General features: G+C 48.0%; 1 protein-coding gene across 2 annotated transcripts in view; it reads right to left on the bottom strand.

Moving 5' to 3' along the window:
* Window positions 1-24367, bottom strand: part of TRMT6 (tRNA methyltransferase 6 non-catalytic subunit) — a 69552-nt gene that overhangs the window by 8281 nt on the left and 36904 nt on the right. For both annotated transcript variants that reach the window (XM_077282652.1, XM_077282653.1), the window contains exons 7-8: window positions 23670-24049; window positions 7090-7175 (exon numbers count right to left, since the gene is read on the bottom strand). In XM_077282652.1, coding sequence (XP_077138767.1) covers window positions 7090-7175; window positions 23670-24049 — 466 coding nt within the window. The remainder of the gene's footprint in view (window positions 1-7089; window positions 7176-23669; window positions 24050-24367) is intronic.

Below are 24367 nucleotides of genomic sequence, written 5' to 3'. Positions count from 1 at the left end.
ATACTCTTCAGTTAGTGAGAAAGCAGTAGGAGATAAGTAACAAGGTTGAAAAACCATAACCACAAACTTGAGAATTGTAAACATAAGAACAGTCATAAAAACATATAACAGAAGCATTGGGAGGGAGCTGTGTCCCCCAATGGAGGCTCCAAGAAACAGATTTTACGGTAAGCAACCAAAAATCCTGTTTTCTTTATCGCCTCTCATTGGGGGACACAGGAACCATGGGACGTCCCAAAGCAGTCCCAAGGGCGGGAAAACAGACTTCCATCAGGTCAGAGGACTCACCACTGCCGCCTGCAAGATCCTTCTGCCTAGGCTGGCATCCGCCGAAGCGTAGGTATGGACCTTGTAAAATTTGGCGAACGTGTGGATGGAAGACCAAGTTGCCGCTTTGCAAAGCTGTAGGGCGGAAGCCCTGTGGCGCACCGCCCAGGAGGCGCCGACTGCCCGGGTAGAGTGAGCCTTAATCCCAGGAGGGGGCACTCTGTTCTTGACCCGGTAAGCCTCCAAAATTGCCATTCTGATCCAGCTAGCAATAGTCGCCTTAGAAGCCGGTTGGCCTCTGCGCGTGCCATCAGGAATGACGAAAAAGGAATCAGTCTTTCGAAAAGTGGAGGTTCTATCCAGGTAGATCCTCACAGCCCTGACAAGGTCCAGCTTGTTCAGAGAGCGCTCCAGAGGATGAGTCGGAGCTGGACAAAAGGAAGGTAAAATGATGTCCTCGTTGAGGTGGAAGGTTGAAACCACCTTAGGAAGAAAAGAAGGTGGAGGTCGGAAGACCACCTTATCCTGGTGAATGACCAAAAACGGAGGTCGGCAAGACAGAGCCGCCAACTCGGAAACGCGGCGAATAGACGTGATGGCCACAAGAAAGGACACCTTCCAAGATAGAACTGATAGAGGAATCTCCCGAAGGGGCTCAAAGGGAGAAACCCTCAGGACGTCCAGTACCAGGTTCAAATCCCATGCATCCACAGGGGCCCTGTACGGTGGGACAGTGTGGGCCACTCCTTGAAGGAAGGTCTTAACCTGTGGCCGAGAAGCTAAAGTCTTCTGAAAGAGGATGGAAAGCGCAGAAACCTGGCCCTTCAGGGAGCTAAGAGCCAGGCCCGAATCCAGTCCTGCCTGAAGGAAGGCCAAAAGAGAAGGCAGGGAAAAGGTCATGGATGGAACGCGGTTGGACTCGCACCAACGGAAGTAAGCCTTCCAGGTACGGTAGTAGATCCTGGAAGACGAAGGCTTCCGAGCCTGAATCATGGTATGAATCACCCGGTCTGAAAGGCCGGACGCTCTTAGAACCGCGGTCTCAACAGCCACGCCGTTAAACTGCGCGACCGAGAATTCGGGTGGCAGATCGGACCCTGAGACAGCAGATCGGGCCTGTCTGGAAGGCGCCAGGGGGCGTCCGCGAGAAGGTTGACGAGCTCTGCGAACCAAGCTCTCCTGGGCCAATCCGGGGCGATCAGGATGACCGGCACTCCTTCCGCTTTGATCTTCTTCAACAGTTTGGGAAGAAGTGGAAGGGGTGGAAACAGATAAGGCAGCCCGAACTGTGACCAAGGGATGGCCAGAGCATCGACGCCCACTGCGAGAGGATCGCGAGACCTGGAGACGAACTGCGGAACCTTCCTGTTCATTCGAGACGCCGTGAGGTCCACGTCCGGAGTCCCCCATCGAAGACAAATCTGATGGAAGACCTCCGGATGCAAGGACCATTCCCCTGCCGCGAGGCCCTCGCGGCTGAGGAAGTCGGCGGCCCAGTTGTCCACGCCGGGGATATGCACCGCCGATATCACTGGAACTGTAGCCTCTGCCCAAAGGAGGATCCTGGAGACCTCGGCAAGGGCTAGGGAGCTCCGGGTCCCCCCCTGATGGTTGACATATGCCACGGCCGTGGCGTTGTCCGTCTGGACCCGGACTGGCAGGCCCCTGAGAATAGTTTCCCAGTGGCGGAGGGACAGAAAAATGGCCCGAATTTCGAGGACATTGATTGGCAGAGACGACTCCTGCGACGACCAACGGCCCTGGACCGTCAGGTGGCGAAACACCGCACCCCAGCCGAGCAGGCTGGCGTCCGTCGTCACCACCTGCCAGTGAACTGGAAGGAAGGACCTGCCCTGGGAGACAAGAGGAGACGTCAGCCACCAGTTGAGAGACTGTTTGACCCGAGAAGAGAGACAGATTGGCCGATCCAGGGAGAAGACAGACCTGTCCCATTGAGACAGAATGGCTTGCTGGAGGGGCTGCGAGTGAAATTGGGCGAAGGGAATCGCTTCCAATGTTGCTACCATCCTCCCCAGAGCCCTCATGGCCGAACGGAGAGAGAGAGGCCGAGGACCCTGGAGCAAGCGTATGTCCCGACAAAGAGTGGATTTCTTGTCTTTGGGAAGAAAGACTCTGGACTGGCGAGTGTCGAAGAGCATGCCCAGAAAGATGATGCGCTGAGAAGGGATAAGGCAGGACTTCTTCCGGTTGACCAGCCACCCGAAACGGACTAAGGTGTCGATAAGAATAGACAGGCTTTCGTGGGCCTGAGCAAAGGACGGAGCCTTGATGAGGATGTCGTCGAGGTAAGGAAAAAGGACCAGGCCTCTGACCCTCAAGATGGCCATCAGTGCTGCCATGATCTTTGTGAACATCCTTGGCGCGGTTGCTAGGCCGAACGGCAGGGCAACGAACTGAAAATGTTCCCGGAGCACTGCAAAGCGCAGGAAACGGTGATGTCCAGGAAAAATCGGGACATGTAGGTAGGCGTCCTGGATGTCGATTGAGCACAGAAATTCCTGGGCCTCCATGGAAGCAATTACTGAACGAAGAGATTCCATCCTGAAGCGTCTCAGATGAACTCTCCTGTTCAGCAATTTGAGGTCCAGAATGGGACGAACCTTGCCGTCCTTTTTCGGTACCACAAAAAGGTTCGAGTAGAAACCCGTGAAACGTTCTTTTTCTGGTACGGGAACGATAACCCCGGCTTTGAGGAGAGAAGCGATGGCTGCAAAGAAGCCCGGAACTAAAGCGGGATCTCTTGGAGGACGGGATTCGAAGAAACGATCCCGGGGTCGTGAAACGAACTCGATCTTGTATCCCGAAGATACAACTTCCCTGACCCATGCGTCCTCTACTGCGGAAAGCCAGACGTCCCTGAAAAAGAGAAGACGGCCGCCCAACCTGGGAGTTGGGCTGGAGTCTTGCCGAGAGTCATGCAGAGGTGGATCTTCCAGTCCTGGACCTGGAGGATCTACCCTGGGAATAGCGAGGACGCCAGGACGGAGTGGGTCTAAAGGACACCGCCTTCTTCTCTTGACGTGCCTGTGGCCTCTGTTGCTGCTGGGAAAAGGAGCTAGACGCCGCGAAACGGCGAAAAGGCCGGAAGGGACGAAACTGCCGTCTAGGAGGACGACGAGGCTTAGCCTGGGGGAGAAGAGAACTTGTACCTCCGGTGGCGTCTTTAATGATTTGGTCCAGCTGGGAACCAAATAGACGAGAGCCCTGGAAGGGCAGGCTGGTAAGGGACTTCTTGGAAGATAAGTCCGCCTGCCAGGCCTTGAGCCAAACGGTCCGGCGGATGGCAACAGCATTGCTGGAAGCCTGAGCCGCACAAGACGCGGTATCCAGGGAGGCGGAGACCAGGTATTCACCAGCGTGGGAAATTTGGTTGGCAAGCTCCGCTAGTTGCGCGGGAGGCGCACCGTCCAGGATACCGCGACGGAGATCTTTGGCCCATTTGGAAATAGATTTAGAAACCCAAGTAGAAGCAAAAGCTGGGCATAGCGCTGCCGCAGCCGCTTCAAAGGCTGACTTCGCAAAGGATTCTACAACTCTATCGTTAGAGTCCTTCAGAGATGCTCCGCCGGACAGTGGAAGCACAGTGTTGGTGGACAGCCTGGAGACAGGGGGATCCACCGAGGGAGAGACCGTCCAATTGGCGGTAAGTTCTGGAGGAAAAGGATATAACACACCCAGGCGTTTTCCCCTCTGAAAACGTCTGGTCGGGTTCTCTCTCTCTCTGGACAAGATTTCCACGAATTCAGGATGAGGAGCAAAAAACTTGGAAGGTGGTTTGGCCCGTCTAAACGAAACCGCCTGATCTGCGGGTTCCGTAGAGGGATCCTTGATGCCACAGGTTTGGTTTATTGCCCCAATGAGATTCTGGACCATATCCCTCATAGTGGCGATTTGGTTAGAATCCAGCTCCGAAAAATCCTCCGAGGGCGCATCAGAGAGAGCCTCGCCTGACTCAGGGGAGGAGGATCGGGGGGACACCGACCGCAGGGGTGGGCCGTGTGGCGAGATGGAACGCGAAGAGGACTCAGACCGACAGTCCTGCCTGGACCTTTTGTGGCGTATCAAGGAGGGCTCGGGCGGTGGTTCCTGGGACCCGCTGGCTACTGCAGGGGTCTGCAGAGGTAGTCGATCCAGCACGGACACAAGGGTTTGAGACACCCGTGTTAAATCGGCCACCGATTGAGACAGAGTGGAGGCCCAGCCTGGGATGGGGTATCACTCTCGGGCGGATCGGCCGGGGGAACCTGGGCGGTGGGAACAATTGGGTTGCTGCAGGCCTGACAGAGTGGAGAGGACTGACCTGAGGGAAGTTTGCTGTTGCAGGACGAACATGCAAAGAACTTGACTATGGCAGAAGAGGAAGAAGTAGGAGGACGGGAGCGGCCCCCTTTAGAATTAGACATTTTGAGAGGTCCCTGAAGAAAATGCCAGCAGGTTAGGGGACAGTGAGGCAGAGGGGGGTGTCAGTCTGCAGTGCAGCTACTCACGGACCCGGTCCTGGAAGATGTCCCACTGTCGGTGAAGAACTCCTGCCTGAGGTGCTGTATACTGCGCAGTGCTGTGCCGAAGAGATGCGGTGCGGGCCGCACTGCGTGGGCTCCAATGCTGAGTGTCCCTGGAGGAAGGCGGGCGGGGCCAGACACAGAGACGCCGGTGGGTAGGGCACAGATGTCGGGCAGGAAAAAGCCCGCCCGCAGCAGCGGAAGTGGAGGGGCGTGAAACCGGAAGTAGGCCCCGGCAGAAGCTGGGACCTAAATTAGAGGCCGGCGCCGCCGGAGAAAGGAACCGCGGCGCCGGAGCAGTGCGCCGCACGGACAGAATAGCGCGGCGGCCTGCTAACGCCGCCCTAAAGACCGGAAGAGGCGGAGTCGCGGCGCCAGAAGTAGGCCCCGGCAGAAGCCGGGACCTAAATTAGAGGCTGGCGCCGCCGGAGAAGAGAATCGCGGCGCCGGAGCGGTGCTCAGAAGCCGGCGCCGACCGCAGGAATAAGTAGCGCGGCAGCCCCAAGAATGCCGCGCAGAGGACACATTGCGGCCACCGAGCGGTGAGGCCGTAGAGCGGCGCGGCAGTGGAAAGTCAGACGTCCCCTGCCAGGCTGTCACGCTGTAAGAGGGGACATTGTGGCCGCCGAGCCGTGCGGCTGCAGGGAGAGCCCGATGAAGGGTGCAGCTAAGGTGTGATACCTAAGAAACACCGCATTTAGGTACTTCTACTTCCCCACACTGCGAGGAAGATCCCGGGGGGTTGGAGAGGAAATACTCACCTAAACATCCCATGCCGTTACTAACCTGAGGGGAAATGAGACGTCCACGGAGCCATGATGGACGTCCTCGTCTCCTCCAACCGACAGGCTCTGGTAGGCGAGTGGGTGGGGGTCGGATGCAGGACCGGACTTCTAAACACGCTGGTGTGCTAGGCTCTTGGTCCTGCAGAAGGATCTATGAGGATACGGGGTGGCAGTACACGCCGTACTCATAGTCCGAATTGTGGGAGTACAGGTGTGACTGTTCACCCTGTATCCCTCCGGAAACCTGAAAAGAAACGACGCACATTGAGGTAGATAAGGGTCTAATGAAAGACCCGTGTCCACCTCCTACTGACACTAAGCTAAACTGAAGAGTATAATGCCAGTCGGTGGGGTGTACACTGCAGAGGAGGAGCTAACTTTTTTATTTGCATAGTGTCAGCCTCCTAGTGGCAGCAGCATACACCCATGGTTCCTGTGTCCCCCAATGAGAGGCGATAAAGAAAAGGGCAAGTGGAGAGCCCCCTCATGAATAGAAGCATCGCAACCCATCCTGATCCAGACCGTGAAACAAGGGACCTTATTTGGTGAGATTGTTCCTATATTTCAACGGCTAATATAAGTGGCATACATAGATTAGACCACTTTAAGAAGCACTCTTTCTTGTTGGGGGAGTGATATCCCATATATTGATAAAAAGTGCATTGTGCTGGAGACTATGGTGCATGATTGAAGCACTAAGGAGTATCTATATGTTGTTTGTTATGTATTACGTGGATTTTATGAGACATTATAGCTCATTTTAAATAGATAAGATTAAAGGTTATATTTTATTAATTACTTAACTACAGCCCTACCTTGCTATTTTTCGTTATTTTACTAAGCAAATTGGGGGCATTCATAATGGATTGTCCAGTATTGTACAACCCATTTAAAAACATCAAGAATGGTAGATTTGGCTGCAGACCATTTGTTTTGGGGCAGCAAGCATGGAGAAGCCTTTTCCTGTTCCAATGTCCTCCCACTATATGCATCTATGGCAAATCTTTCCAATTGTTTAGTATTCTCTAGCTTACAGTTGGCACCATGCCCGATAAGTTCACAATGGAATTCACAGGTTGAATTTGGCAATAAATGCTCAATAATTTTATCTGTGCCACAGTAGAAAGTTTTACCACCATGTTGTTCGTAAAAGATTGGGAATTATGTAATTTTCACGCACCGTAGAAAGTCTGAGGGTTCAGAAGTCAGCCTCTATGAATGGATCCAGCTACTTAATAAAAAAAGGTCTTCTGGGTCACATTTAGGTCTTCACCATTGTAGCCTGGCTAGCTATTCTGGGCCAGCAGTTTGTGCCTCATCTACTCGAATATATTATGTCTGGATGCCAAGTCATAAATTGCTTCCATGATGCGGAGTTTTTGCCGCCCTACTCTCAGGTCACTCTGCACCCATGTCAATGGTCTTTATTTTAGATTTAGGTTCTAACTCTGGGATGATTGACTAAAAAGCATCTTCAGCTATGGGAGTTTAGAAAATTGCAAAAAGACGCTTACCCGTCAGCATTTCTATCTTGTAACAACTTTGAGGCATCTGACTCCCTTTTTCTTCTCTCATCTTGTCTACGCTTCTTTTCTATAGCCTGGAGAGAAATAAGAAGCAGTCAGTTCTCCTGCAAAAAAAAAACAAGCCAATAATTCACTCAGATACGCAATTTTAGTTTATTTCCATTGCAGGAGGAACATCGCACACAATCGGAGATGCTCAGATCAGAATTACATAAACAGCGGATGAAAAAGAAACCTCATTCATGGGTTTAAAGTGGATCTGTCAGCATAAGAAGACAAGAAACGTCCTTCTGTTTGGCTACTAAGGAGCGCTGGAAAAAATTAGACGGACAAATTGTTTATGGATTGTTCAAAATCACAGTGCCCCCTCCATGCCTCAGACAGATGTCATGTATACACAGCAGTCTGTCAGTCACTGCTGAGGAGGGCACAGGGAGGCGAGGGGAGCAACCTCCACATGTAAAGAGTGGCTCCTGGCAGGACCACCTATTCATCTGAATGTATCTCTCCCACAAATGACTGCATAATTGTGGAACAGCACACACACAAAAAATGGAGATTCTGACACGAAGGCTCCAAATTTTGGCTGGTGTGACTGATGAAAGCATATCGGGGGTCTCCTGGCATGTTTGAATTGGAAAACCTGATCCTCTTGATCTCTACCACTAGAGGTGTCAGACAGCAGCTTACTAACGTCTCTTATTGAAAACATATGCACGCTCAGCAGAGCAGAGCATGCAAGTGTATAGCAGGGTTGGGAGATTTAGCCTACCACGATCAAAGGTTATGAAGATGAAATGATCTCTACAGGCCTAAAGTTAAAGATGACATTTCCTTTTGTAATTTAGGCTAAAAAATAATAAATTATATAGATATATAGTGTTCCCTTTAATAATAACAATATCTATAAATATAATATATATATATATATATATATATATACATATATATATATATATATATATATATATATACACACACATACATATATACACACACACACAGTACTGACCAAAAGTTTGGACACACCTTCTCATTTAAAGATTTTTCTGTATTTTCATGACTATGAAAATTGTACAGTCACACTGAAGGCATCAAAACTATGAATTAACACATGTGGAATTATATACTTAACAAAAAAGTGTGAAACAACTGAAAATATGTCTTATATTCTTGGTTCTTTAAAGTAGCCACTTTTGCTTTGATGACTGCTTTGCACACTCTTGGCATTCTCTTGGTGAGCTTCAAGAGGTAGTCACCGGGAATGGTTTTCACTTCATAGGTGTGCCCTGTCAGGTTTAATAAGTGGGATTTCTTGGCTTGTAAATGGGGTTAGGACCAACTATTGTGTTGTGCAGAAGTCTGGTGGATACACAGCTGATAGTCCTACTGAATAGACTGTTAGAATTTGTATTTATGGCAAGAAAAAAGCAGCTAAGTAAAGAAAAAAAGAGTGGCCATCATTACTTTAAGAAATGAAGGTCAGTCGGAAAAATTGGGAAAACTTTGAAAGTGTTCCCAAGTGCAGTGGCAAAAACCATCAAGTGCTACAAAGAAACTGGCTCACATGAGGATCGTCCCAGGAAAGGAAGACCAAGAGTCACCTCTGCTTCTGAGGATAAGTTTATCCGAGTCACCAGCCTCAGAAATCGCAGGTTAACAGCAGCTCAGACTAGAGACCAGGTCAATGCCACACAGAGTTCTAGCAGCAGACACATCTCTACAACAACTGTTAAGAGGAGACTTTGTGCAGCAGGCCTTCATGGTAAAATAGCTGCTAGGAAACCTCTGTTAAGGACAGGCAGCAAGCAGAAGAGACTTGTTTGGGCTAAAGAACACAAGGAATGGACAATAGACCAGTGGAAATCTGTGCTTTGGTCTGATGAGTCCAAAATTGAGATCTTTGGTTCCAACCAGTGTCTTTGTGCGACGCAGAAAAGGTGAACGGATGGACTCTACATGCCTGGTTCCCACCGTGAAGCATGCAAGAGGAGGTGTTATGGTGTGGGGGTGCTTTGCAGCGGCATGCTATCCCATCCGGTTTGAGCTTAGTTGGACAATCTTGGACCATCATTTATTTGTCAACAGGACAATGACCCCAAACACACCTCCAGGCTGTGTAAGGGCTATTTGACCAAGAAGGAGAGCGATGGGGTGCTATGCCAGATGACCTGGCCTCCACAGTCACCAGACCTGAACCCAATCGAGATGGTTTGGGGTGAAGGCAAAAGGGCCAACAAGTGGTAAGCATCTCTGGGAACTCCTTCAAGATTGTTGGAAGACCATTCCCGGTGACTACCTCTTGAAGCTCATCAAGAGAATGCCAAGAGTGTGCAAAGCAGTCATCAAAGCAAAAGGTGGCTACTTTGAAGAACCTAGAATATAAGACAATTTCAGTTGTTTCACACTTTTTTGTTAATTATATAATTCCACATGTGTTAATTCATAGTTTTGATGCATTCAGTATGAATGGACAATTTTCATAGTCATGAAAATACAGAAAAATCTTTAAGTGAGGTGTGTCCAAACTTGTGGTCTGTAATATATATATATATATATATATATATATATATATATATATATATATATATATATATATATATATATATATATATATATATATATATATATATATATATATATATATATATATATATATATATATATTTGTCTAAGGGGTACTTCCGTCTTTCTGTCGGCAACTTCCGTCACGGATATTCATTCGCTGATTGGTCTCGCCAGCTGCCTATCATGGCTGCCGCGACCAATCAGCGACGGGCAGAGTCCGATTACTCCCTCCCTACTCCCCTGCAGTCAGTGCCCTGCGCCCGCTCCATACTCCCCGCAGTCACGGCTCACACAGGGTTAATGCCAACGGTAACGGACCCCGTTATGCCGCGGGTAACTCACTCCGTTACCGCCGCTATTAACCCTGTGTGACCAAGTTTATACTATTGAGGCTGCCTATGCAGCCTCAATAGTAAAAACATCTAATGTTAAAAATAAATTTAAAAAAAACAAAAACAACAAATTATATTCTCACCTTCCGCCGCCTTTCCGACGCTCCGGTGACCGGTCCATACAAGCGGCAGGTTCCGGTGCTAAGGTTGGTGTGCGACAAGGACCTGCCATGACGTCACGGTCATGTGACCGCGATGTCATCGCAGGCCCTGTGCGCCTGCGCGAGAAGGACCTGCCGTGACGTCACGGTCATGTGACCACGACGTCATCACAGGCCCTGCGCGAGAAGGACCTGCCGTGACGTCACGGTCATGTGACCGCGACGTCATCACGCCCTCGGACCGGAAGCTGCCGCCTGAACCGAACACAGGCGACAGAACTACAAGGGGCCCCTTGGAAGGTGAGTATATGTTTATTTTTTAACCTGTGACATACGTGGCTGGGCAATATACTATGTGGCTGGGCAATATACTCCGTGGCTCTGTGCTATATACTACGTGGCTCTGTGCTGTATACTACGTTAGGCTACTTTCACACTGGCGTTAACTGCATTACGTCGCAATGCGTCGTTTTGCCGAAAAAACGCATCCTGCAAAAGTGCTTGCAGGATGCGTTTTTTCTGCATTGACTAACATTAGCGACGCATTTGCGACGCAATGACACACGTCGCAACCGTCGTGCGACGGTTGCGCCGTGCTGTGGCGGACCGGCGGGAGCAAAAAACGTTACATGTAACGTTTTTTGCTCCCGACGGTCCGCTTTTTCCGACCGCGCATGCGCAGCCGGAACTCCGCCCCCACCTCCCCGCACCTCCCAATGGGGCAGCGGATGCGCTGGAAAAATGCATCCGCTGCCCCCGTTGTGCGGCGGAGACGCTAGCGTGGGGAACCTCGGCTCGACGCACCGCGACGGACTGAGCCCGACGCTAGTGTGAAAGTAGCCTTACTGGGCAATATACTACATCACTGGGCAATATACTACATAACTGGGAAATATACTACGTCACTGGGCAATATACTACATCACTGGACAATATACTACGTCACTGGGCAATATACTACGTCACTGGGCAATATACTACGTCACTGGGCAATATACTAATTGGACATGCATATTCTAGAATACCCGATGCGTTAGAATCGGGGCACCATCTAGTGTGTAAATATTATATATATATATCTTTATTTCATTGCATAGTGGAGTGCGTTGAGTACAATAAAATATAATGATCACTGCAAGTCAAAATTCATATCCCATGGAGGTTTGGATTTGGAATGATGCTCAAAATCAAATTACAGGCTGATCCACCTTCAGTGGAAGAGTGCCTCGAGACAAGGATATGATTCTAAGTAGGGTGTGTGGCCTGCAAGTGCCTGTATTGACCTCTTTGTATCATCTAGGCATGCTCCTTATGAGGTGGCGGATGTTCTCCTGAGGGACCTCCTCCAGACCTGGACTAAAGCATCCGCCAACTCTTGGACAGTTTGTGGTGCATGGAATGAGACATGATGTCCAAGAAGTGCTCGATTGGATTCAGGTCTGGGGAACGGGCGGGCCAGTCCATAGAATCAATGCTTTCATCATGTAGGAACTGCTGACACACTTCAGTAACATGAGGCCTAGCATTGTCATGTATCAGAAGGAACCCAGGGCACACTGCACCTGCATATGGTCTCACAATGGGTCTGAGGAGCTCATCCCAGTACCTAATGGCAGTCAGGCTACCTCTGGCGAGCACATGGAGGGCTGTACAGCCATCAAAAGAAATGCCTCCCAACACCATTACTGACCCACTGCCAAATCGGTCATGCTGGAGTATGTTGCAGGCGGCAGAACGTTCTCCACAGCGTCTCCAGACTCTGTCACATGTGCTCAGAGTGAACCTGCTCTCATCTGTGAAGAACCCAGTGCACCAATGTCAGATCTGCCAATCTTGGTGTTCTCTCGCAAATGCCAATTGTCCTGCACGGTGTTGGGCTGTAAGCACAATACCCACTTCTGGACATCGGGCCCTTCAACCACCATTTCTGACAGTTTGAGCAGACACATGGATGTCAGTGGCCTGCTGGAGGCAATTTTGCAGGTCTCTGGCACTGCTCCTCCTGTTCCTCCTTGCACAGAGGAGGTAGCGGTTCTGCTGCTGTGTGCCACAGCCCACTCCACGTCTGCCGGTATCAACTCCATGATCTGGACACTGTGCTGACAGACACAGCTACCCTTCTTGTCACAGATTGCATTGTTGTGCCGTCCGGGATGCACTGCACTACCTGAGCAACTTCTGTGGGTTGTAGACATCGTTTCATGCTACTGTACAATACTTCTAAGGCTGAGAGTAATGACAAAATGCTAAAGTGACCAAAACAACAGCCAAACAGGATGAGAACAGAGAAATGGTCTGTGGTCACCCCCTGCAGAACCACTCCTTTATAGGGGTTGTCTTGCTAATTGCCTATCATTTCTATCTGTTGCCTGCTCCATTTGTACAACAGCAGGAAAAATGTATTTACAATCCGTGTTGCTTCATAACTGGACAGGTTGATTTCACAGAAGTGTGACTGACTTGGAGTTACATTGTGTTTAAAGGGAATCTGTCACCCCAAAAATTGTATATGAGGTAAGGCCACTGGCATCAGGGGCTTACAGGTCCTTCTCAAAAAATTAGCATATAGTGTTAAATTTCATTATTTACCATAATGTAATGATTACAATTAAACTTTCATATATTATAGATTCATTATCCACCAACTGAAATTTGTCAGGTCTTTTATTGTTTTAATACTGATGATTTTGGCATACAACTCCTGATAACCCAAAAAACCTGTCTCAATAAATTAGCATATCAAGAAAAGGTTCTCTAAACGACCTATTACCCTAATCTTCTGAATCAACTAATTAACTCTAAACACATGCAAAAGATACCTGAGGCTTTTAAAAACTCCCTGCCTGGTTCATTACTCAAAACCCCCATCATGGGTAAGACTAGCGACCTGACAGATGTCAAGAAGGCCATCATTGACACCCTCAAGCAAGAGGGTAAGACCCAAAAAGAAATGTCTCAACAAATAGGCTGTTCCCAGAGTGCTGTATCAAGGCACCTCAATGGTAAGTCTGTTGGAAGGAAACAATGTGGCAGAAAACGCTGTACAACGAGAAGAAGTGACCGGACCCTGAGGAAGCAGTGGACTGAGTCTGGTGTGGAAACATCCAGAGCCACCGTGCACAGGCGTGTGCAGGAAATGGGCTACAGGTGCCGCATTCCCCAGGTAAAGCCACTTTTGAAACATAAACAGCGGCAGAAGCGCCTGACCTGGGCTACAGAGAAGCAGCACTGGACTGTTGCTAAGTGGTCCCAAGTACTTTTTTCTGATGAAAGCAAATTTTGCATGTCATTCGGAAATCAAGGTGCCAGAGTCTGGAGGAAGACTGGGGAGAAGGAAATGCCAAAATGCCTGAAGTCCAGTGTCAAGTACCCACAGTCAGTGATGGTGTGGGGTGCCATGTCAGCTGCTGGTGTTGGTCCACTGTGTTTCATCAAGGGCAGGGTCAATGCAGCTAGCTATCAGGAGATTTTGGAGCACTTCATGCTTCCATCGGCTGAAATGCTTTATGGAGATGAAGATTTCATTTTTCAGCACGACCTGGCACCTGCTCACAGTGCCAAAACCACTGGTAAATGGTTTACTGACCATGGTATTACTGTGCTCAATTGGCCTGCCAACTCTCCTGACCTGAACCCCATAGAGAATCTGTGGGATATTGTGAAGAGAAAGTTGAGAGACGCAAGACCCAACACTCTGGATGAGCTTAAGGCCGCTATTGAAGCATCCTGGGCCTCCATAACATCTCAGCAGTGTCACAGGCTGATTGCCTCCATGCCACGCCGCATTGAAGCAGTCATTTCTGCCAAAGGATTCCCGACCAAGTATTGAGTGCATAACTGAACATTATTATTTGATTGTTTTTTTGTTTGTTATTGAAAAACACTTTTATTTGATTGGACGGGTGAAATATGCTAATTTATTGAGACAGGTTTTTTGGGTTATCAGGAGTTGTATGCCAAAATCATCAGTATTAAAACAATAAAAGACCTGACAAATTTCAGTTGGTGGATAATGAATCTATAATATATGAAAGTTTAATTGTAATCATTACATTATGGTAAATAATGAAATTTAACACTATATGCTAATTTTTTGAGAAGGACCTGTATCTACAGCATTCTGTAATGCTGTAGATAAGCCCCCAATGTAACCTGAACGGTAAGAAAAACAGGTTATATTATACTCACCCAGGGGCGGTCCCCGCTGCGGTCCGGTCCGATGGGCATCGCGGTCCGGCGCCTTCCATCTTCATACGATGACGTCCTCTTCTTGTCTTCCTGACGCGGCTCCGGCGTACTTTATCTACCCTGTTGAGGGCAGAGCAAAGTACTGCAGTGCGCAGGCGCCAGGAAAGGTCAGAGGCCCAGCGTCTGTGCACTGCAGTACTTTGCTCTGCCCTCAACAGGGCAGACAAAGTACACCTGCGCAGGAGCCACGGCAGGAAGACAAGAAGAGGACACCACCCTATGAAGATAGGAGGTGCCGGACCAGGACCACGACGCCCATCGGACGGACCGGCCCTGGGTGAGTATACTACCGGTGTTTACGTACCGGTAATAGGATTTTACGGAGCCACGACAGCACCCCTACGAGAGAGGGGATCCGCCCACCTTCCGGACAGGAACCTACAGGATTTAAAGGGGCGGTCCCCCTCATCACTCCAGTTTGTGTTTCAGAGTATAAGGGACACCGCCATTGAGTTAGTACATAAACATATATACTTAAACATTACTAAATACCATCACCTTCTAAAGAGTGATTTTTTAAAAGGCACACTTTTCCCAAAGGGTGCAGAAACCAGTGATCAACTACGGGGGGGGGGGGGGAATGTGCGGGTGCTGTCGTGGCTCCGTAAAATCCTATTACCGGTACGTAAACACCGGTTTTCCTATCGCCACGACAGCACCCCTACGAGAGATTTTCAAAGATCAATCACCTGGGAGGGACTACAGCACTAAGTACTGAACGGCCAAAAACTAAATTGGCCTCTGATGATAGGTCAAGACGGTAATGTCTATAAAAGGTGGAAGGAGATGACCACGTTGCCGCCTTACATATTACGTCTATGGAGACGTCCGCTCTTTCCGCCCAGGATGAGGCCATGGCTCGAGTGGAGTGGGCCCTGATGCCATCTGGTGGTGTCTGGCCTCTAGCCGTATAAGCAAGATATATGGCATCTCTTATCCATCTGGCGATAGACGTCTTAGTTACAGTCGCCCCCTTCCTTGGATTCTGAAAGGAAACAAACAGAGCCCTACTCTGCCTCCCTGGCTCTGTTTTGTGTAGGTATTCTAATAAAGCTCTTCTAACATCCAACATGTGATATTTCTGCTCATCCGCTGAATTCGGATTGTCACAGAAAGATGGTAAAACTATTTCTTGACTTCTATGAAATTTAGAAGCTACTTTTGGTAGGTATGCGGGGTCCGGTTTTAATACTACCCTATCTTGAAAGACCATTAAATAAGGAGGATCAATTGACAATGCTTGTAAATCACTCACTCTCCTAGCAGAGGTCAGGGCTACCAGGAAGGCTGTTTTTAAAGTTAAATTTTGTATGGAGACAGAATCTAATGGCTCAAAGGGGGGTTCTGTTAAGGCGTCTAAAACTAAATTTAAATCCCATGGGGGTAATCTAGGAATATACACTGGGTTACTGCGTTCAGTGGCCCTAATAAATCGGGAAACCCATCTATTTCCCGCCACATCGTTGTTATATAACGCCCCTAAAGCTGAAATTTGGACTCTAAGGGTATTCACTGCCAAGCCCAATTCTCGGCCCTTCTGTAAAAACTCCAGAATAGCCGGAATTGGAACCTTGCCTGAAAAGGGTTTTTGGTAGAAGGCAAGGAACTTTTTCCAAGTCTTAGCATAGATCTTGGTAGTAATCGCTTTCCGACTATTTAAAAGGGTAGCTATCAGAGCCTCTGAAAACCCTCTTCTCAATAACTCCCCCTCAAATTCCACGCCGTCAGATGCAGGGATTCCACATTGGGGTAACGGAATAGACCCTGCGAAAGAAGCTCCGGACTGACTGGCAATACCCAGGGATCGGTCACAGACATTGTCCTGAGTAACGAGAACCATGCCCTCCTGGGCCAAAAGGGGGCAATCAGGATCACTCTCGCCCTCTCCTCCCTGATCTTCCTGAGTACTATAGGGATCAGACACATTGGGGGGAACGCATATGCCAGAGGGAAATCCCAGTGTATTTGAAGGGAGTCTATTATACAGGGCTTGTCCGCCACCCGAAGAGAAGCAAACTTGTTGGTCTGTCTGTTCTTTCTCGTTGCAAATAGGTCTATAACGGGCAATCCCCATAGGTCTACTATCCGTTTGAACACCCGTCGACTTAGAACCCATTCTCCCTGATGCAGAGAATGACGGCTGAGGTAATCTGCCTCTGTGTTGAGCTCTCCTTGAATGTGAACAGCTGACAGAGAGCGAAAGTGGGTTTCGGCTATGTTGAATATGTCTGTGGTGGTGTTCATTAGAGATCTTGACCTTGTACCTCCTTGATGGTTGAGATACGCTACTACTGTTGTGTTGTCTGATTGGACTCTTACATGTGAATCCTGCAGAGATGGTAGTAACCTGAGAAGGGCCTTTTTTACTGCCGTCAGCTCTTTCCAATTCGAGGACTCTTGGGCCTCTAAGAGAGACCATTGCCCTTGAGTCCAAACATCTCCTATATGAGCTCCCCATCCTATTGGACTGGCATCGGTTTTAACCACGTTGTCTGGAACTATACTCCAGCATACTCCTTTTCCTAAATGTCGCTTGTTTAACCACCATCTCAGACAGTGTAGAGTGGCGGCGGACAGCCTGAGTCTTCCGCTTAACTGACCTTGAAGACTGCTCTCTGCATTCAAGACCTGGGCCTGCAACACCCGAGTGTGGAATTGAGCCCACTGAACGGCTGGTATGCAAGACGTTAGGGATCCCAGAAGGGACATAGCGTCTCTCAAAGTCAGATCTGTTTTTTTTGTTACCGTACTGACTTTGTGCACAATCCTCTGCTTTTTCTCTTCCAGAAGGAAACATAGCTGCTCTTCCGAATTTAGCAGAATACCTAGGAAAGTCTGAGTCGTTGATGGTTCCAATCTTGATTTTTCCATATTGACTATCCAACCCAAGTCCTGTAAGGAAGAAATTACATGATTTAGGCGACCACCACACTGAAAAACACTAATTTCCCACTACCAGGAAGTCATCCAAGTAGGGTACAATTAATGTATCATGTTCTCTGACATAGGCCATTACTTCCGCCATGACCTTAGTAAACACCCTCGGTGCCATAGATAGACCAAACAGCATTGCAGTAAACTGAAAGTGTCTGACCTGGTCGTTTAAGCGCACCGCCATTCTGAAGAATTGTTGATGATCCTGGTGAATGGGCAGATGGTAATACGCATCTTTTAAATCCAGGACTGTCATATAACATCTGGGAAAAAGAAGTTTAGTTGCCGTTTTAATAGATTCCATTTTAAAGGCATGATATTGAAGATGTTTGTTCAATCTCCGTAAATTTATGATGGTTCGAAAGGATCCATCTGGTTTGGAGATTAAAAATAAAGGGGAATAGAACTCTTTCCCCTGCTGATGTTTAGGAACCTCCACTATAACTTTCTTCCGTATTAACGTTTGGACCTCTTTCTCAAGGGCCTTTTGTTGGTGTAAGGAATCGGGGGCAGTCAAGATATAAAAATCAGAAGGTTTTTCCCGGAACTCTAATTTTAACCCTGAATTAATTATACCTAAAACCCAATTGCTTGCAGTTATTTTAGCCCACTGAGCATAGAAATATTTTAACCTGCCCCCTACTGGAAGATTTTTATTAGCGATAATTTCTTCTTCTTCTTGAGGAAGATGATGAGGCATTAAAGTCCGAACCTTTCTTTTTTGGGTCTGTTGGTTCCCAGTCTCAGTTGTGGTAAGGTCTTCGGTATTGGAAGCGTCTCCTGAAGGTATTCCTAAAGGTAGGATTGAAAGTTTTAGGAAAACCTTTCTTCCTATCCTCAGCCTTAGCTAGGATGTCATCCAATACCGGGCCAAACAGGTACTCACCCCTACACGATATTGTACATAGTTTAGCTCTCGCCTGGGCATCCCCTTTCCAGGTCTTAAGCCATAGGGCTCGGCGAGCAGCATTTGAGAGACCTGCCGATCTCGCTGCTAATTTTAAGGAATCCACCGATGCATCCGCTAAATACGCCACACCATCCCGTATTTGTGAAAGGGAGTTCAGCATCTTGTCTCTGGGCACCTTGGATTTCAGCTGTTCCTCCAGCTGGGATATCCACACCATAACGGATCTAGCCGTACATGTGCTAGAGATGGCAGGTTTGAATGCCCCCGCAGATGACTCCCATACTTTTTTCAAAAACATGTCCGCCTTCCTATCCGACGGATCTTTTAGAAGGCCCACATCCTCTAGCGGCAAAGTACCGGCTTTAGATGTAGAAGCCACCGCTGCGTCCACTTTCGGGACTTACATCCATTCTGCCAGATCATTGTCTTCAAAGGGATACCTCCTTTTGGCTGATGACGGCAGGAAACCCTTATCCTGCTTATCCCATTCCCGTTTTATAAGGGTCTTAACTGTATCCACAACCGGGAATGCCTTACGACTCCTCTGGCATAAGCCCGCAAACATTATGTCCTGTGCGGACCTTGGTTCCTTGCTCTCTGTAACACCCATGGTAGCTCGGACTCCTTTAACCAACGTGTCCATGTTATCCACCGAGAAACAAGGCCTTCCCTCTTCATCTGAGGAGGATGGAGATGAGGAGCGGGAACATTCACCTTCTTGGAGGGACAGACTAGATCCTGGAGATATGTCCCTGCCCGACCTTCCCTGGCGGCTGCTTTTAAGGGAATAGCTTATTTCCTCCCTGATGACCGCTCTAAGGTCTGATGACCGGAGGGGAGCTTCCTCTTTTAAGGTCTGACATATGCAAGCCTGACAAAGCCTTTTGGTATAACTGTCAGGCATTGGAGTCGTGCATAGAGCACATTGCTTGTGCTTAGATTTAGTTGTTTTTTCCCCTAAAACAAAGCACAAATAACAGACCATATCAGCATCAGGAGTTTTGTTAACACTCACCATAAGGCTGACTTTGTGAATACCGATTCTGAAGGAGTGGGATTCAATTGTGACGCTGGGGCGCTCGCACGTTGCCCCCGTACCACGCTGCTGCTGCTTCTCCTTGAGCGGCCGCTACCGTTTTTACTGCGCTGCTCCGTTCCCTCTCCATGAGGGTGCTCGGCGTCCCCGACTGAGGACATAGCTGCACGCATCGTTCCAAAGGCGGCGCTCTTTTACAACGCTGCAGCGCTCCTCCCCCGGCTTACCCCGGAAGTGTAAGAACTACTTCCGGGTTCACCAGCGCCGGTGTGCACCGCGCTCAACTGCGGACCAGGACGGCACTGCCCGACTCCTGGGACGCGATCCACTTGGCCAGACGAGGGGGGGTCTGCAAGCAGAACACCCCCGACGCTGCTTCCGAGCCCCCGATTCTGCCGTTCCTTAAAGACACCGCGCAGAGGCATGGAGGCCCGGGTAAGACTGCCTGCAGGCTCCCGCCGTCCGGACAGGAACCCAAACTGGAGTGATGAGGGGGACCGCCCCTTTAAATCCTGTAGATTCCTGTCCGGAAGGTGGGCGGATCCCCTCTCTCGTAGGGGTGCTGTCGTGGCGATAGGAAAATAACCTGTTTTTCTTACCTTTCAGGTTACAGAATGCTGTAGATAAGCCCCTGATGCCGGTGGCCTTAGCTAATATACGATTTTTGGGGTGACAGATTCCCTTTAAGTGTCTTATATCAGTTGTAGAACGGAGGACACATGTAGGGCAATAAATAGAAATGGGGGATGAGATATAGGGCGGTAAAGAACTGTGGAGAGCTTTGTGGGGGGAGAGAGAGATGAGTTTGTATTATATTCTGCAACGATTGGGCAACCAGTGCAATCACTGGCACAGGGTAATGGCATCAGTTAAACAGTGACAGAAATACGAGCCTGGCTGTGGCATTTAGGACGGTTTGGAGAGAAGAAAGTTTGGTTAGAGGGAGACCAATCAGAAGAGAGTTGCAGTAAACCAGACGAGAATGAATACGAGCAACAGTTAAAGTTTTTGCAGTTTGAAAGGTGAGAAAAGGTTGGATTCTCGAGGTGGTTTTAAGGTGACAAGAGTGACTGATTAGAAATGGGGTCATATTTGACACACAGCTTTCCTTTATTCCCCAAGACAGCGAACCTGCTGCTTGGGAGTTATGATTGCACCACCCAAGGAAATTCGGGTATAGGTAGATTAGTAGAGGGAGGAAACACAAGGAGTTTGGTTTTGGAGAGATTAAGTTTCAGATGGAGGGAGGATATGATGTTAGAAACAGCAGATAGACAATCCCTGGTATTTTGTATTAAGGTTACGTGATGTCAAGAGAAGAGGTGTATAATTGGGTGTCATCAGCACAGAGATGATGCTGCAAACCTAATCTGCTGATGGTTTGTCCAATAGGGGCAGTATAAAGAGAGAAGAGGAGGGGGCCTAGGACTGAGCCTTGAGGAACTCTGATAATAAGGGGAAGATTAGCAGAATTAGACCAGGGAACAAGATACAGTGAATGAGCGGTCGGAGAGGTAGGAGGACAACCAGGAGAGAACGGTGTCCTTCAGGCCAATGGCACGGGGAACATTTCACGGGTAGAGGGAACAATGGATTCCATGAAATTTCAACAAATTCTTGATGCAGATATACCACCATCTGTAAAAAGCTGAAGTTGAAAAGAGGATGGCTTCAACAAGTGGATAATGATCCTAATCACATATCAAAATTGACAAAAGACTACCTCAAAAGGTACCAGCTGAAGGTTTTACAATGGCCCTCACAGTCCTCAGATCTGATCGTCATCGAAAATCTGCGGTCTAGGCCTCAAAATAGCAGTGCATGCAAGATGACCCAGGAATCTCACAGAACTGGAAGAATTTTCCAAGGAAGAATGGATGAAAATCCTCTAAACAAGAATTTGAAAAACTCTTGTCTGTCTACAAAAAGCGTTTACAAGTTGCGGTACTTGTTAAAGGGGGTGCTAGGTATGAGCCAAGCACGGTGCTCAAACTTTTACATTGGCCCATTTTCCTTTTAGCAATTTTAAAAATTATATATATACCTGAGTGAAGGAGTAAAACAGACGACTAACAAACATTTTCCCTATAAACATTTTCTATTATTTCAGTTCACATTACATTTGTTTCAGGTTTTGTGTTTGACAATGGCAAGTGAAAAATCTTTCCAGCCAGATTTCCTTGCACAATCGATCATCTATATGATTGAGATCTGACGGATATTGGGACAGTGATGACAACACCCAGTCATACACCGATTACTGCAGATTTAGACAACTTCTAGACTACAATCCTGCAGTTACCAGTACAAGCAGCGACAAAGCGGCACCTACAGTCAGCATCTCCCATCATGCAGATGACAACAAAACTTTCATCAGCTTCATTAAAAGAATGAGTATTAAAAATTCCTAAACGTGGAATTATGTTATTACATTGATAGAAATATTAAAATGTGGTAATCCTCATCTGGTGAAAGGGAGTCTGTCAGAACAAAAATTGGCACCTCAACCCCTTCACAACCTTGGGGTTTTCCGTTTTTGCTCCTCTTACCAGAGCCATAACATTTTAGTCAATATGGCCAGGTGAGGGCTTGTTTTTTGAGGGACGAGTTGTACTTTTGAATGACACCATTGGATTTACCATAAAGAGTACTGGAACAAAATTACAAATGCGGCAAACTTGTAAAAAAAACTGCAATTCCACAAATTCCACACAAAAAAGGGCGCCATTTTCCGAGACCTGTAGCATTTTTCGGGATCTTGGGCTGGGTGTGGGCTTATTTTTTGCCCACCGAGCTGACATGAGTTGCTTCATAGCCCTGGTATGTGTAACTAAAATGCTCATGGCAGATGGACAATGATAACCCACAGGGGTCTCCTGCAGACCCCGGGTTCTCATGCCAACCTACGGCGCCCCATGGTCACAATGGATGGGATTAATGACTTGCTTGTGGCGCTGCCATGTTAAGTGCCGCTGTCGGAGATTAACGGCAGCATTTAACATGTTAACAGCCGCGGCTGTTAGGGGCACATGCCAGCTGATGAAATCAGCTGACATGTGCTGGAAAACATGCGGGCTCAGCGCCGGAGCCTGTATGGAATGTGGGTACACAACTTAAGATGTATATATACGTCATAGGGGTTAAATGGTTTGTCCGGTCTTAGGCTACAAGACTGCAGTCCCTCTGTATGACCGCAGGTTTGTGAATCTTTACAGCATGTACACTGCGTGCTGTGAGGATTCTCCAGTGCTTGGAGCGAGCAGTCATGTGACGAGTCCATGATTTCCATAATTCTGGCCATTTTCCGACTAGACATGTCTGGCCTCGCTCAATACGCTTGCATTGGGCAAGGCTACACCCACATAATCAGCACAGGACCACTTGTGTGCAACTCACATACTTGTAGTCACATGAACACTGCCGGCACCAGAGAATCCTCACAGCGAGCAGTGTGTGCGATGTGAGGATTCACAAGTCTGCAGTCACACAGAGCAACCACAGACTTGTAGCCTAAGACAAAACCGCTGATAAGGCCAAGTTCACAAATGGCATTTTCTCTGTAATTTTTTTTTAGTAAGGGGAGAAACCGTTCAAACTTTGACATAATCTTATTCATATGCAGCTCTTTTTCCTTTTCTGAGCTGTCGTTTTGTGTTTTTTTTTTTAAATCTGCAGCCGGTCAATTCTTTTAGCATTATTGTAGCATTTTTCAACCATTCAAATGAATGGGACAAAACTTTTAGATGAAGGTCTGTCAACCCCCCCCCAGAAGCGTAAAAAAATGTGCACACTGTACGCAGCGTTTTTCCTGCCAAATATCTGTTTCTCGTGCAGAAAAACCCACAGCTGCGTGTGAACATAGCCTTAGCACCTAAATTCTTTGCTGTAGTTGCCAAAAATTGTTCATTATTCAAATATGCTACTGAGGTGCTTGGTCCACCATTGATGTAGCTGAGCTGAACATTTCTTTGCACCTTCTCACCTACTATTTGTATATCCATCTCCTTCCTCCTCTCGTTCCTGTATAGCCAAAGCTGTCAATCAAGGAAGGGGGCATGAAGATACATGGAAAACAAGCAGGTGGGAAGGTACATGGATGGTTTGGCTAGGTGAAGGGTGCGGACACCTACCGGCCGGCTATTGATGATCTATCCTTTGGATAGGTTACAAAAATGTCACTGGACAACTCCTTGTTAAGCCAGTGATTGCCTTTATAAAACAGAGGAATGTTGGGAGTAGTAGTTTCACAATACCTGGCTGCTGACCCCTGTGCTGTAGTGGATACATGGCACCATAGGCCACTGATCCCAGAAGACTGGTGAGCAGCATCCACAAAAATACACGATCGTGAAATGAAACGTGTGCACCCGGATACTTACAAGTTGGTTCTTGTCGAGATCCTGCACTCCTTTGTGCCCCTCTGAGATCTCGCCACAACGTTTCACCTCTTCTTCATTTCCTGGTTGATTGGTTTCCATACGTTCTTCAGATTGCTCAGCTAAACAGTCCCCTACAACATTTCGAGTGGCTTCTTGATTTTCATTGTCAGACCTGCGGCTTTCTTCCTCGGTCTTTTCCTTGTTCTCCTCCGCAAGGATAACCGGACAGGAGGAATACCCAGTTCCAGAGATCAAAGCCTCGAGTTTGTTCAGCGGAAACTCATAGAGTGTTTTATAGAAGGACTTGGGAAACCCAAAGCAGTCTGTCGCGGCTCGGACCGGTCCGCTACCGGGGTACATCTGGATAACAGATCCGTATCCTTAGAGGAAGAAAACAAGCAACATCTAAATCAGGCAAGGAAGAAGAATAATGCAATACAAAAACGAAGTATCAGTGTGAACCATCCGTCCACCATGACCGGAGTCCCAGAAAGTGTTACAGATTGCTACAATTTAGCCTTTTACTAGAACTGACCTCTACAGGCCACCATAAATGGCAACTGGAAAATGGCTGGATTTCTCCCACAACTTATTATTGAACCGTTTCCATTTATACTGGGCTTTGCTAACAATACACTGGGGGGAGGAGGGCGGATATTCCAGGGTATACTCTGCAGGATGTCTCACGTGAGCCGCCG

This window comes from Ranitomeya variabilis, chromosome 2 (assembly GCF_051348905.1).
Source record: "Ranitomeya variabilis isolate aRanVar5 chromosome 2, aRanVar5.hap1, whole genome shotgun sequence".
NCBI classification, from domain to species: Eukaryota; Metazoa; Chordata; class Amphibia; order Anura; family Dendrobatidae; genus Ranitomeya; species Ranitomeya variabilis.
This window is presented reverse-complemented; position numbering and strand designations above follow the sequence as displayed.